Source organism: Saccoglossus kowalevskii, chromosome 16 (genome assembly GCF_978046115.1).
Source record: "Saccoglossus kowalevskii chromosome 16, keSacKowa6.1, whole genome shotgun sequence".
Classification (NCBI taxonomy): domain Eukaryota; kingdom Metazoa; phylum Hemichordata; class Enteropneusta; family Harrimaniidae; genus Saccoglossus; species Saccoglossus kowalevskii.
In genome coordinates, this window is record NC_140656.1 from 24,652,281 (window position 1) to 24,668,214 (window position 15,934).

Consider the following 15,934-nt stretch of genomic DNA (forward strand, 5'->3'; position numbering starts at 1 on the left):
AAACATCATAGCTGTGATGAATTACAAACACTTTTTTGGATTTGCTATATTTTGAAGGGTACTGAGATTGAAATATTTTAATTATACAAATTATAATTCAATACAAGCTTAACCATTTGAGGAGTATTTGTTCACAATTTGAATTTTTATATCAGTCCTCTGTGATATGTTTTTACATCAGTCCTCTGCGACACTGAACAATATTGTTTTTGAAGGCTCTTTCCTGGAATATTATCTAGAAGAACAAGAAATGACATATTTGAAGGATATTGTCAGGAAGAGGAAAACCTTCATATCTCATTACATATTATGTAAGTGAGCAGGCGGTGAAAAGACGTAAACAGTAGGTTTGACATAAAACGAAGGGATACATATTCTGTTAGTTCCGACTTCCAGGTAGATGCCGTTATTAAAATTCATTAACGATTTTCCCAATTGTAGTTATTTCCGTATTACAGGCTTTATCCAAAGTATGGGAAATAATTCACCAAGAACCTAGAAAAATGGTGTGTCGATTTTGCTTGGTAGTTGACAACGAATCCGTGCTTTATTATTACTGAATGAAATTATCCCAAATAATGTCTCTTTAAAATATTAATATTCCTGTTAAGTATTTGTCGTTCAGACTGAAGACCCTAGACATGTTAACTTGGTGTTTTCTTGATCACTTCGAAAGATGCGAAAGATGAACAGATGCTTTTGTTGAAGCTCTATTCCGGCTTTCTATGTAGATTTGCCCGGGTCCTCTCGATTCTTAACTACCACATCTATAACAGTAATTTCATCTGTATGAGCAGAATGTATTACTTCATGCAACCAGTTGCGACGTGTATGCGATTCATGTAAATGACATTTACCGCACCGTATTCTTTTTTTATCGAGTGGAAACAAATAGCATATTTTGTGTTCCTCGATCAGATTATAACTCCTCAATCTCAAGTTCGTGATGCAGGTCGTCGGATTCACTTTCTTTAACTGCAATATAAAGTTCTAGGGGGAACTGTTAACACAATTGGGCTCATTCTATTCGTCGGGACAGATCCTAGCTCATTTGGCACGTTGTTTGGGTGAGTCTTTCCACAGAGATGTCTTTCTGCTCTGTCACGATGCCTCACAGACATTGCATGAGAACATTTCTCGACTACTTTTATGATCTGTACCGGAAATTACCAATGAACATCAAAGCAACCATTGTCCGTGAGAATTATTTCGTCTTCTGTGAATACCAGTTGAAAAACACATTCCGATAACAAGAGAATATTTTTTTTTTCGTTACAAACTATGTCTTCAGAGAAAACCCGATGCTCCAGGCAAAATTGTCACATTTCCTTTTGTAGCTTACTTGTTTCTGGTACGCCATACTTAGATTAAGTAATCACCGTTTCCCTGACCAATTCAAGCTCAGATTTTCATTATAAACAATGAAACGTTCAACACGAGTTCTGGTCAATCACCGACCTAAATATTGCATGTTTTAGATGTAGGTATATTGTTAACAATTGTTCAAGTAGCTACCATCCAAATCTTGTTTTAAATTGTTGTCTACAGGATCTGACATTTATACGAACGATCCATCACAATCAACGATTGGTCACAAATAGAATAATTTACATTGTAAATTGGTTTGTTGCATTAAACTCCACACTGATTGTTTTTAAAAATGTTGTTAATTTGTTGTTACAATTATACCGGACAACAGTGAAACTGAGGGCACCAGATGTCTGGCAGTCAAACGAGCTGATCGCTTTACATAACTTTTCAAAAAAACTAATTTTTCGCCGTTACACATAAAAACAAACTTTTCAAATGCAAACAAATGTTTCCTCCGTCTTCTAATATACACTGGTTCTGACATTTAAATTTATAGTAGTTAATTTCATGTTTATTACTTAGGTGTTTTAAATTATTATTAACAGTCTTCACCAATGTTTAACGGCCATAGGTCGAATTAAAGTAACACATTTTATTAATACATGCCACCATCTTAATTTATTCCACGACGTCAATTTCTTTTATTCTGTTCAGTCCCATTAGGACTATCGTACCTAAATCAGGCGAGACTTTACTAATGCTGTAACAATGATTAGTAGGTTTGTTGTGTCTGCTTTGCTAGAATATCGTCAAATAACAAAGGTTGATGTGATCCACACGCTGTTATATTATACACAACTGAATCGTTATTATTTTGTTTCACCGATTAATATGTCAGCTGTGTATATGTTTTGTTCAAATGACACTATACAACAAAATATGGAGCTACAAACATCCTACACTTTCCAAATTAGCATCCCTACTGATATATTTTTGATTTTTTTAAATCAACTAAAATTGAGTAGCAATATTAAAATATTGAATTGTATTTAACAAACCATTAATCTAATTTCTAATCTAATAAAAACCAATTTAATGTTAAATTTAAATATTATTGTCATTTTGTAAGAAGTGTATTGTAATGGAAGTGTAACCACGCGTTCCCCAACATACACGTCTTACCATCGTTGTAACGCCACACATTGGAGTAATTTTTAATATTGTTGAATTAACTTTTAATATCGTTGCGATATGAACTCGATTGAAACGTTTTAATTAGAGTTTAATTAAACTCAATTACAATGTAATTCAATATATGGTAGCGTTTGAATTTAAGTTTAATTGAATACAGTTTGAACATACAGCCTAAAACATGCTTTTCTTCCTCTGGAGCGTTATTTAATTTACCGGCGTAATTTAGTTCAATGTCTAGGTATGTGTAGAAAGAATTATATATTAAAAACAATGGTCTTTGATTTTAATGTATTGATTTTCAGGTGCCATTTTGTACATTATTTCTCTAAAGCATTCAATGCATTTTTAGACCTGAATTTGACAATAGGACTAAGTCAGCATATAAAAGTCGTGGTAACTGGCTGTTTAGAAGTGTTGGCGGATCGCTGTTAATAGAGTCTATGTCTATGGAGCTTAGTCTGTCACCTTGTTGAATTCCTATTCTAAACTGTACCTTAAACTGTTCAGTGAGGCCATGTTTGACCTTGGCACAGCCTAAGGAGTTTATGTGCATTGATTTAATTCGATTAAATTAATCAGAAATATTATTTTATATTAGCTTATAAAGCAGATCACGGCGCCAAATAGAATCAAAGGCTTTCTTGAAGCCAATGAAACATACACAGATGTATTTACCCTTGGATAGATATTTTGTGACTAATTGTTTAAAGTAAAATATATAATCAGATGACCTGAACTTTGGCATGAAACCCATTTGTTCCTTTTTAATACTTTTTCATCATTGCGATGTTTAGTCATTCCTGATTTTAAAATTACTGTGAATAATTTTCTGAAGGAATTTAATTACCCATATAGTTACCTGGATCCACTTTCTTCACAATAGGAGTTATAATACATAGGTTATAGCTGTCTGAAAAGTGATTCAATCATTTCGTTTGTTACAAGCACCAGGTGTTTTTTTCGTTTTTCAAATCATTTATTTATTTTTGTACATTGGGTGATATTGGATGATCTAAAACCATTAGATATTGTTCATTGTTTTTCATAACCTCAAGTTCACCTTCAATGCTTTGATCTGCTTTTTGATTGTCTGAACTTACATTTACACTTTAAAGTAATCAAACCATATTTTTGTCACTGATTCTCTTGAGAGTTATTCTTTAACTCATTAATTAAATTCACATGGTCACTTGGTTTTGGTTGGCTTAAATTGTCAAGCTTTGTGAGGATGCTGTTTTTAAATGCCCTTCTTTTTTCCTTGACTAATTGTTTATATCGTTAACACACTTTTCTCTTGATTATAGAGATCTGAGCTAAGCTTCGATGATAGTTTAATGATATCTTTCTACATACTAAGAAGATCTACTATGTATCAGCTAGCCCTCTTAGGATGTGTAATTTTTTTTTTATTTTACATCATTCACCAGATGCTCAATATAATTATGTATTTGACAGCAAATTTGGCAATGGTCTGTGAAAGATATGTTTAAAAGATGTATATAGAATAGTTTTATTTTTTTTAATAAATTGTAGCTGACAATAGTCTAGCCAATTGTGCTACTCCAATTTGTCTGGTGATGTGAATTTGCCAGTATAGTCCCCTATGCATCTGCCATTTAGAATATCCAGGTCAGATTCTGTACAAAGATCTAAGAAAATCTTATCATAATTATTTTGTGTTAAATCTTGAGAGTTTCTTTGCTTTAATGATGTATTTGTTCTGATCACTGCTAATCAAGACTACTGTAAATGACAGTGTTGGTCGCTCTTAGTGCGAGCATTGAAGTCACCAGTTGCACTTAATTTTCAAAATGTTGTAATTTTTTATTCTAGTAAATCAAATTAATTGGATTCTTTCCAACTAAAAATACTTGAAGAGTGTGGACTAACGAAGTTCGAAAACGGGGACTTATAATATGGGCTTCGTTCGTCCGTTCGTCCGTCCGTCCAGAATCCTTTGGACCGATTCCGTTCTTCTTTGCATGTGCCCAGTACTTTATGTGGAACATATGCACCTGTAGTAGTTTAGCGATTCGATTCAAAATGGCATACAGGCAGACTTCTTTTTTTTAATGTGGTATATTGGACATGCTTTGTCAGTTTCCATTCAAATTTGGCACATACATGTCAGACACTGATATTTATTAGAACTGCAAATTGGAGGACACTGCCTTCACCGAATTATTTAACACAAGAGGGCACTTGACTTGTACATAGGGTCTATTAGCCACTTTAGTTCAGAACTAACAATACAATTACAAAGAGTTGCAATTGCTGTATTCCCTATCCCAGAATCTCAAATTCAGTCATTACACATATGTTAATATTGTGAGCCCCATGTAAAGATTTATTGTAGGTAGATTATTGTAGTTTGCCAGGGAAATTCAAATCTAAACAGCCCTCACAATTAAACTTTCACACAGTACGTTTATCAGTTGTTTATTAACAATTCAGCGTCCATGCGTATATATAGTATGTTTTCATATTACAAAGTTGTGAAGCAGAATGTGTGCCCTATATTTAATCCCGGTAAATATTTTACACTTCAAATATCATTGTCTGAGCACTCAAAGCTTTAAAAATAAACCCAGACTATCTTTTGGTCGTAGATACATCGTCGAAATAGTGTGTATATTTGAAGACAAACTGACAAAAACTTTGGGAGCTAATTAATTTTCAATATCTCTGACCAGCCAGAAAACACGAAGATAATGCCCGTTTCCACGAAAGTGATGTTTATCGACCACAAACATGGCTATAACATCACGACGACATGCCAAAGTCCACCACACACTGACGCTTGCTAATGTTAAATCGTAAGATAAAAAATTCAATTCGAGAGAAACGTATCTAAAATCGTCCCGAAGTCAAAACCTTGCTTAAAAATTGCAATAGCGTCGTGTTACCATGTCCACTGAGGAAGGGACACAATGGCTTACGTGAAGCCGGTGAAGTCGCATTGGAAAAGGAAGTTATGTAAATTGAGACAGGTTTTGTTTAACTACAGACGAGACGGGTGGATACAAATTAAACGAATCCTAGCCTCTGAAAATATCTCATTCATAGAGTTCCTTAGTACCAGGTCGCCGTACTTTGCGACATCGTTACCGGTGAATGCTAGCTGTGTAGGGAGTTTTCGATTTTTTTTCGGTGTTTAAAAACAGCATCTCATTGCCGATTTTTCTGTAATTTCCAGGGTATTATTTTATTTTCAATTAAACGAGCATTTTACGTGTGTGTATTTTAATTTCGTTCGTGTAAGTTAGTTATTGATGACAGCACCGCAATGGTATTTATCCATTGCATCGCAATGCTATCAGCACCGTGATCGTTCCAGCGAAACGAAAAATATTTACTTCAGTGTTAAAACAGTGAAAAAGTAATACAGCGTATTTATAAATACTAGGATTGTGTAAAATGTTTCCTGTGGCAGAGACTAGTTCGACGCTCTCAGCCACGCCACCAACGGCAGAAATCAGTCAACATATGGTCACTAATATTCAAATCAGAAGACCCATGGAGACAACATGTGTGCAGTGCATTGACGTGACGTTTTAAACTAACTAATTTCACACATTTGTACGATCTTTTTATTTGCGAAGCGGATACTACAACATTTGTGCCATTTGTTGTAACATCTCGTTATTTGTGAAGCGGATACTACATGCTTAATGACTAGTTGATACACCTAACACGACGTGTGAATCTAGTTATTGGCGAGCATTAGAACCAGTCTTTTTAATCTGCTTTCTTTCCAAAAGAATTAAATCTGTATCAGTAAAGTAATTCAACAATACGGATATCGTTCTTTTCAGTATCCAATAGAATTAACTCTAATCTGTATTCATAAAAAACGTATCTAAAATGAATATATACACTCAGTGTACCAGTGCAGTGTGGTATTCGCAAGTTTTTGAAACACTTTCGAATTTTAGTGTTCAACTGAGCCAAAGAACGATGCTGCGTATTCTCGTTTTAATTGCAGTGGTTGGCATAGCTCTCTCTTTGCCGAAAGAGGTAGGAAAATACAAATTCTATTTTAGAAGTTAGTTTTGCACGTCTTCGTGTATAGTGTTAGTTCAACGACCACATTCGAAGCAAAAATAGATTTAGCTTGACGATCGTGAATTGTTGATCATATAAGGCAGTATAACTATTCCATTCCGTGGGCATAAACAACGTGTCACTATGTAAACCATTAATTAGTATTGCGTACATAAGTTGTATTGTTTGCAAAACTTAGTTGAAACCCCTTTAGTTTCACCAAATCACTTGAAAGGTATACATTTATAACATAACCTGACGCATGCACTGAGCCGTTTATCGACTAAATTATTATTGTCGTCGTTACAGTAAATCCAGTCATGCACTGCTGTATCGAATCATGTTTCGGGTTTGCTCTAAACACAACTACCCGAGAAAGTACACACTGTTTGAAGCTCGTAGCATAACAGTCGTCTTACACATCCTATAGGGACACACTACCAGTTACGGTTACAGTGATGTTGGTAGTGCAACAATGTTTGCATTTTCATGTTCATAATTGTCGCGGTACCTCAGCCAGGCGCGGGACTATGCATACCCGGTCTGGAATTTTGTTACAGCTTTGGTCCCAAATAAAAGTGTATATTTACTTGAAATACGTCATGCATTTTTTCTACTACCCCTTCCCACCATAGGCCCGTACTATCAATATTTCTCAGAGTAAAATCGATCTGAATGAGCTTCTTGCACGGTGAGGGATGCGCTGTTCTACTAATACAACTTTTCCCCCGGATTTTTACCGCTGTCCGGGGTCACTAGTAGAAAGCTACTTAAATTATGTTTCATATTGGGCAAGGGGCTCCTTTTCCAATAATTTTGAACTAGTGTATATGTGCTTATGTTAGGTTTAGTTGGCCATAAATTATGGATTAACTTTGCTATTACTATGTTTTGTGAATTTGTTTCAGAGAACAAATTTTGTTATTTGGGCCGTGATTGTCACCAAATGTTGGTGCCTCGCATACCCTAATACTTATAATAATTGATATTCACTGGAAGATAATTAGGCTATGCTTTGACATAAGGCTTGTTAGAACGATTTCCGGTCTCTTCAAAGTTGATTCATTTTGGTTTGCACTGGAGTTGTGTATGAAATACAGCACATTTTCTGTTTACAGTGCTTTTTCAGTTGTCGTTCAGTTCACCATTTCTGTTTGTTGTTTCATATTTGTCCATCATCAGATTCAGATGCAGGAAGAAATAACATGCGATTATTCAGAGCTAAGATATTTAGAAACCTCTCAAATTAATATCCTGTTGATTTGTATCCAGCTCATTGTAGAATATTAGTACAAATATTTAAGTTCGATAAAGTATTGATTAGTTTATAATCTGATTCTGAAACATACCTTCTACAGGAGACATGTTGTATTCGCCAGTTAGCTTCTACATCAGAAGATCAGAGAAGCGTGTGTTGATGCACTTAGTTAAAGATGGTATAGCCTTAGTCGTTGTCCCTTTCCAGCACTTTTATTATAAATTCTTCTTTTTCAAATTCGTTTCAATTGACACGAATGCTTTCAAGCATTTCGGTTCCAGGCCTGGAATACCAACACCAACACCACATGCAAGTTATTATATCTACCAGTATTTAGTTTGATATATGTTTAGTAAACAAAACAAAAAATAACTGGCTAAAATGTGAATTAATGGCCTGTAACCTTTAAATAAATCGCATTCTCTCTATCAGACAACCTTCATGTCCCGTCAAATAAACGGGAATATATGTATGATATGTTTATTTTATATATTTCATTTCGTTTCGTTTCAGAAAGTATTTCAAAAAAGGAGTTACGGTATGTAAATATTCCAATAGAATAGTGAGTGAATAGCTGAGGCTATTAATAGATGCATCGACTAATGATTAATGGGTGGTTGATTGTTATGTCGAGTGATCAAGCAAGCGAGCGAGCAGGTGGGTGGGTGAGTGAGTGAGTGAGTGAGTATAACACATTGTTATTTTTTTTAAATAGATCCATCTATGGTTGCATTCTGGCCTTTGAATGCAGAGCAAGGCACCATTGATCAAATCGATTCAAATGACGGTCTTCCAACTGGTGTTACAGTTGATAATACAAAATATGGTGATATTTGTAGTGCGTACAGCTTCTCTGGTAATAGCGGATCATACATCGAATTTCCCAACAACGGTAGATTCGATACACGCTTTTCAACAACATTGCTGGTATACGTTTACCCCACCGGTGTAGCAGGTCCACTATTTCATTATAAGCGAAATAACTGGGGGAGCCATTTGTGGCAAACCGGTCCCAATGAGGGATTTGTCCGCCTGACAGGACGCAACGACTTTTCATCTACTGCAGAACTAAAAGCCAATGTACTCGTCCAGAACGACTGGAATTTTTTTGGCGTAACGTACGACTACTACAGTGGCGAGGAAAAACTATATTTGAATGGTGCTGTAGTGAAAAGTGGTAATATTGGTTCAGTGGAAATTGAAACTCAGTACGAAGCTCGTATGGGAGCGGTTACTTTCGATTCCCGGTATTATAAAGGTTTGGTAACATGTATGCAAGTATATAATCGTGCGTTGTCGCCTGACGAAATAATAGAAGCTGAGAAGCTATGTACTAAATGTCCAGCAGGTACGTAAATTCCAGAAATAACAGCTACTTACTCACTATGTGGTGCTCTTGGAATATTTGGATATTATGTAAATTAAATACAGCATAATGTTAATCAATATACAATTTTTTTTAAATGTAATAACTATAAAAAGCACATGAGACGAGTTCAATATTCTATGTCTGTTCTAAAGAGAGAACATACTGAATATCATTTTATTTATACATACATATTGAATGCCACGTGTATTCTGTTACTTTCAAATTAAAAATAAATAGTACAGAAAGCTTCAACGTTCACAATTCAACTGGTACTGTTTCATTTGTTTGAAAAATTTAGTTGTAAGTGGTGATCCTCATTTGACAACTTTTGACGGACGTGCATATAGTTTCCAAGGTACGTGTTGGCATACACTGGTAAAAGACTGCTCCAATACTAATCCTGAATTTGAAATCCGTGCTCATTTTGCTCCCCGGGATGATATTGACGGTCTGAAGACGAGAACTGTTGCTGTGAATGTAACTGTTGGCAAAGAAAGCATCATTGTGGACAAAAACAACAAAGTATCTGTAAGTATAAAAATACCACCTTGAAAGGTTATATGTGTTTTATGACTACATAGTCTTTCCATCTGAATAAATAATTAGAAGGTATTAGATTTTAATTGTGTAATATTAGGATTAAATTTTTGTAAATGAACATCCTTGCCATGCACGCATTATGGGGGAAGCATGATTTCTGTACTTAAATATTCCAAATAAATAATAATTCCAAATAAAATAAATATTTATTTGTAATATAACAATATGTATGTAATATAATTCTAAAAATGATAACACCGATTGTGTTTAATAGGTGAAACAAGTCCGAGTAACAAATTGTAAATTGTTGAAAATCACTGATTGTATATGTTTATACCATAGGGTAATAACAACGATTTTAAGCCCTGGAAAAGACAAATAGATGTTAGCTCCAATAACAATACTGTGATGATATCATTCACGGTGAAGGATACCACGTTCACTTTGCATTGGAATGGAAGGAAACACATCTTCACTGCAGACGTTTCTGGAACAGCATACCGTGGAAAAGTTGGTGGTTTGCTTGGCAACGCTGATGGTGATTCCCACAATGATTTCATGATGTCTGATGGCAAAGTTTCCAAAGATGTGAATGAATTTGGAGATACTTGGAAAGTAGCTGACATGAGGTAAGACATGGTAAATGTGAGACTTACTGTCGACACAGTTGTATTCTACCAAGGGGGTATATCATAGGCCATGCAACAACTATGGATGATGCATATCCATTATCAATTGCTCAACACAGAGTATACTATATTACACCATACACATTAGAGTGAGAGCATGGTGCTTTAATAAAATATGTCATTGTTATTCCTGTCAATGTTTTTCAGTTAATATATATATTTTTTTTTTTAGATGTGAGTAGAAATATCACATCGATGGATTGCATGGTTCAATAGATCGGTTTCGTGGTTTGGGATTTTTAATCAAATGAAATTTAGGGTCTAATCATAACTGTTTCATTAGAAATGATCTTTTTTCTGATCATCATAATATATATTAGCTGGTCATTTCAAAATGATACATATCATATGAGTTACTGCATAGCAATGTTCAATCTAACAGTACACTGTTGTACTTTTTTCAGTTTCTATTACAATAGCAAAAGTACTTATACTTAGCAAGCTTGAAGGTATATTTTATTCAATTTTAGTTTTGGGTGAAATGCATGACTATATATTCAAAAATAGTTTATGTAAAATCATGCTTGTTCGAGAATTGCTGTACAAAATATAATAATTAAAATACATAAAGGGGAATGTAATTGTCTTTTTCTATTTAATTCATTTGTCTACAGCAAAACACTGTTCTAAATCCCAATATTAAACCGTAAAATCAATGAATGAAGAAGTGAGACACAATCTGATATTATCATAGTAACATAATTAAGTGTAACATTGTGTAACATGTGAGATCCCTCGTTCAAGGATACCTTGACAGTTCAAATGAACAGAAAGTCATTCCTTGTATATTATCGTTCAACGTTCTAGAGTGAGAATGTTGTGTTCCCACGCGAGCAAAATCCGGGCTATTAATAAATAAGGGATGCAAATCAAATCAAGCTGGGGCATTTTGGTCAGCGTGTCTGAACATTCAAACGAAAAATATATGAAAATGATATGGAATAGACAAACAAATGAATCATGTGACTTGAATTGCCGGTACGTATTAAGTGGTGCCAGTATAGGGTTCTTAACAGAATGGAAAATTATGCAAAAGTCAATTTTTAACATCATTATGTCTCTTCAAATTTGTAACTCATTATTTTAACCAAGACAGCTTTGTATAGTGGAGCATTACAATACGCATTATGTTAAACATGGTTCCCAAGCGATATTTTGAATTTGTAATGGTCTAATTTGCATTAAAAAAATGGCCGCTAAATTTCCAATGCTTCGCAATATCTCCATAATTTGACAATTGTCTAGCAGTACTGCAAATATGCATTTATATAATAGTTGCAGACATTGTCTCAAAATTATAATTACAAAGCATGCATCCCATTGCAGTTTAGCCACTTAATTTGGTTGTCAGTAAGGGACGACGTCAAAAGATCGATGTCGGATAAAAAAATTATTGGCTTTAGTTTGGGAGTTGGGGTGTTAGGTTTGACCTCAAAAAGTGTTCATCCTACAAAAACGATTTTATTTTTTAATAAACAAATATTGGAGTATTTGTAGTTCGTTTTTTTCTATCCAATCATGGACAGAAATAACTGAAAAGAAAAAAAAATCCAAGACGAGAAAATGGTTTGGTTCGAGTGTAAATATGTGCGTCAAATAAGGTGCATTTGTAAAGTCTTTTTACTATCACGGGGAAATTCTTCTCCTCTGAGGTTCTCCACACGTGTCAGGAGGGAATCTCGTCTGGGCTCTATATCTCGTCCCCTTGAGGTACGAGATCGGGAACGTCACTTAAACTTTACAGTCAAATAGACGCACACAACAAAATACGTTTCAACTCTCGTCTTTAGTCGGTCAGTCGAGCACTCTATAAGACACAGCGCCCTGGGGAAAAGTCCCCAAGACTATCACAAGGCTGACTCAAGACTCTCCTAGACTGCGTCTCTCGTGGTGTCCTCACCACGACCAACTAAAACAACTTTATTCACTTTCAAAACCTTAACCAATTACAAAGCAGTTAAAAGACTCTAAGGCGTGGCCTTCACACATTCAACCAATCACACTAAGTACTGGACACGTCATATCTTTTAATTAATCGTTCACTATATTTCTAACTGCGAATACCAACTGTCTGAAATAGCGGTCCGGATGGCAACGGTTATATCGTAATTAGTTCCAAATCACTGAGTCGAGTTCCGTCCAGGACCTCGCATGAGCCTAAATGATGACAGACATAACAAAGCCATTCGCTAGTAATCAGCTAAATAAGTCGATCAACAGGTACACGCAAACAAATTCATGACATTACACCCACCCGACAACCAACTGCTATGCGTTACTACTGTCCGATTATCAATTTGTATTTAATGGTGAATGTAGTCTGACGCCATGACCAATATGTATCAATTAAGTCTTAGTGGGGGGGGGGTAAAAAAGGAGTTAAGTTTTTATCCGACAATGATATTTTGACGTCGTCCCTAACAGCAGAAACATTTATCAACAGAAGTAAATAACTGGGAAAAAATCACAATCTTCGCATTAACAAATTGGTCAGATACAGCAACGAATTGTAAAGATGTACATTAATTATATTCAGATTCAATCTGTATATGAAAACAAAACTGATCCCGCATAGGATGACAAAATATTGAGGCGGAGCCAATACAGGGCTCGCCACTGGAGGGCGTTCACACGATACTTGCTCAGATCACATGCATTCAGTTCAATGTTGTGCAAAGGGTTAGAGTACAAATAAAAGGAATAACGAAGAAAGATACTAGTTCATGGTCACACGTTTATCCATCCACACCACCCAAAAAAACCAACCATAAATCCAATATAACCCAACAAACTCTGTCTGGCCTCATAACTGGTCTTTGCTTTATCAAAGAATACAAAAATAAAAGTTACCAGAATAAACGAGTTAATATGCAAGAGCATAAATATCCCTATAAATATTTGAGAACACAAACTTTTCTACCTTTTGTGACATATTTGGTGTAAATAAAATGTAATAGATGTTATGTAATATAAAATTAGCACTAAACCAAGATTGGTCCTGTTGAATGGTAGACACAAAAATAATGATTTAATATTGTCTTTAATAGGCAGACTGATTTGAATGAAATAAATTGTAGGGTGCAGAGTAAGTTTTACAAACGAAGGATAAAGCAAATGATTACAAACTTAACATGAGGCAAGCATGGTTTAGCACACAGATTCTTTCTCGGCATTAGGAGAATGAGAAATGACCACATGGTTTGAGGAGCTGTACAATAAGGAGTGAGTATTTAATAATGTTCCCTCGCTGTGAGAAGAGAAGTACTCCAGAGTAGTACTCCCGACTTTTTCATATATACCTGTCAGTACCAATGACCAACGAATTCAGAATAAAGTTATATTCTCCACCCTACCTAAGCTAGGATATGCTGTGTAAGGACAATCGGTGTGGATGCATAACCCGTAAGCCGTTAAACTCGGCTATTAATTACCCTTTTCAGAGGGTGTTGCCTAGAGGTCGAGAAGACATGCCTGAATTTACACGTGACAAAGTCGGTCAATATAGATAAGCCTTTTATTGAATGTGTCAATGCATAAAGTAATTATATAGATTATGTGACATTCAAGGTTTCAACATTTTAGCATAAACCAATATTATACAGTACAAGGATTGCTGTCGCTGCCCCGCGCGTTAGGTATTCCCCCCGTTCGCCCCGCGCGTGGCTGGACAATCCAACGCGTGTCAGCGCGTCTAGTAGTAGGACCCGAAAGAATTACAATTAGTCCAGAATCGCACATAGCGCCCTCGTAGAGCTTGCACGCACGCAAAGTACCAATATTTGAGCAATATGAGCCCGCCATCAACGACAAACACCGTCGAAGATTGAAGATTGTATGAATGTACACACGCTTCTCGTACGTCTTTGTATAATAAATTTTGTAAAATCTATTTAGGCTAAATTTGTCATATATGCATACAGTTTGAATAAACACATACATGCACGGTTTGATGACAAAATACACAAGCTCATATCTGGCAACAATTCATATACATACAGTCTGATTAGACACATACACATTCGGTGTGATATGATGAAATACACAGCGGACTGGTCAGAACAAATACAGAAGCTCAGATCGGCAAAAATGTATATACATACAGTCTGATTAGACACATACATACTCGGTGTGATACGATAAAATACACAGCTGAATGGTTAGAAAAAAACTAAATAGACAGACAATATGTACACAAGTAGGAAACGTGAACGAATTAGAATGTTCTTTTGTGCAACGTCTATAGTTATGGTCCATCACATTCTGTTAAGGTCAGAATCTTCACAAGCCTTCAACCACCATATTCACACTTTATATGTAGCCTCCTTTAAAACAGCTGTTCAAATACTCTCACAATAGACTAGTTAATGCACTACTGTTCAAGAACGAAGCGCAGACAATGCTAATATCCTGTGGACTGTCAACTCTGAATGGTATAACTCGTTTTTAGAGTCACTGTATAAATTCCTTTTTTAAACTTGCGTTTATATATATATATATATATATATATATATATATATATATATATATATATATATCAGTAATTTTAATGAAAAAAAGTACATTTTTCTTAGTAATAGTGACACCTGTTGTTTAGTGTGATGGACCCCCACGGTTGGGTACAGGAGCATAGAAGTTTATAATTGAAATTGTTTTCCATAAGAAACATGAAATCATCATACATGGCCTTATAAACAGCCTTTTACTTCATAGTGGGGTGGGTGGAGTAAAGCTGTGATTATTTTTATTACTTTCTGACCATCTAGTTTGCCATTTACCATGTCCATATAAACTAAAGCTCCAGCCAATATCAGATTTGACTACTTGTTTCAAGCTATGGCACATGGAAATGAGTGTTGTGACATGTCTTGGTTAATAAGATTGGCTAAATTTCAACTAGAAACAGGTAAACCAGTATACCTGTATGTATGTAAGCCAGTATGTAAGCCAGTGAATGTTATTCAAGCCAAAGAAACTGCATCTATTTATATAAATACACATGGACAGAGAATATTTTCTTGGAGCACTAAATGTGACAATTGCCCTACTGTCTGTGATAAATATACCACACCAGCTACATAGTGCCCGCCGAGGAGTTGGGTAGGTAGTGAAGAAAAACATTGACTGAAGCCTGGCAGAGGACTGAGTTGTTGTCAACAGCAACAAACATACTGGAAAAGTCAAAGACAGTGAAAAAACAAACAAAAAAAACACACAGGCATATAAATACTAACTTTCTAGGATCTTTATTGACTTCAAGTAATCCAGAGTAGAACGAGATGAATCAACGCTATACTCCGCCATCTTTATTTTAATATTAGATGCAACCATTATTCTGTAGGGGACAACGGGTCATAACTTGAGGGGAGTTAACACCCATGATTTTTAAAATGCCTTGATCAATAAGAGTCTAAGTTACAGGGAACATTATTTTCATTTTTTCAATGGACCAATAAATGCATTTGACAGAAAAATAGAAAAACTCTACCACAACAGCAATTAGAACAGCTTGCTGCATTATAAGTATCACTA

At 35.3% G+C, this 15,934-nt stretch overlaps 1 protein-coding gene across 1 annotated transcript; it reads left to right on the top strand.

The window, feature by feature from the left end:
- The first annotated feature begins 6,392 nt into the window (after positions 1-6,392).
- Positions 6,393-11,895, top strand: LOC102807150 (kielin/chordin-like protein). The gene is made up of 6 exons (XM_006811072.3): positions 6,393-6,522; positions 8,321-8,345; positions 8,523-9,155; positions 9,475-9,704; positions 10,059-10,345; positions 10,578-11,895. The coding sequence occupies exons 1-6, from the start codon at positions 6,463-6,465 to the stop codon at positions 10,585-10,587; spliced, it is 1,245 nt and encodes a 414-aa protein (XP_006811135.2). The 5' UTR covers positions 6,393-6,462; the 3' UTR covers positions 10,588-11,895.
- The last annotated feature ends 4,039 nt before the right edge of the window (positions 11,896-15,934 follow it).

What these genes read in the sequence shown, in the direction of transcription:
- LOC102807150 (XM_006811072.3), top strand. Translation starts at nt 6,463, where the DNA reads ATGCTGCGTATTCTCGTTTTAATTGCAGTGGTTGGCATAGCTCTCTCT. An exon ending in ATTTCAAAAAAGGAGTTACG is followed by an intron (nt 8,346 to 8,522) that starts GTATGTAAATAT and finishes TTTTTTAAATAG; the next exon opens with ATCCATCTATGGTTGCATTC. An exon ending in ACAAAAACAACAAAGTATCT is followed by an intron (nt 9,705 to 10,058) that starts GTAAGTATAAAA and finishes TTTATACCATAG; the next exon opens with GGTAATAACAACGATTTTAA.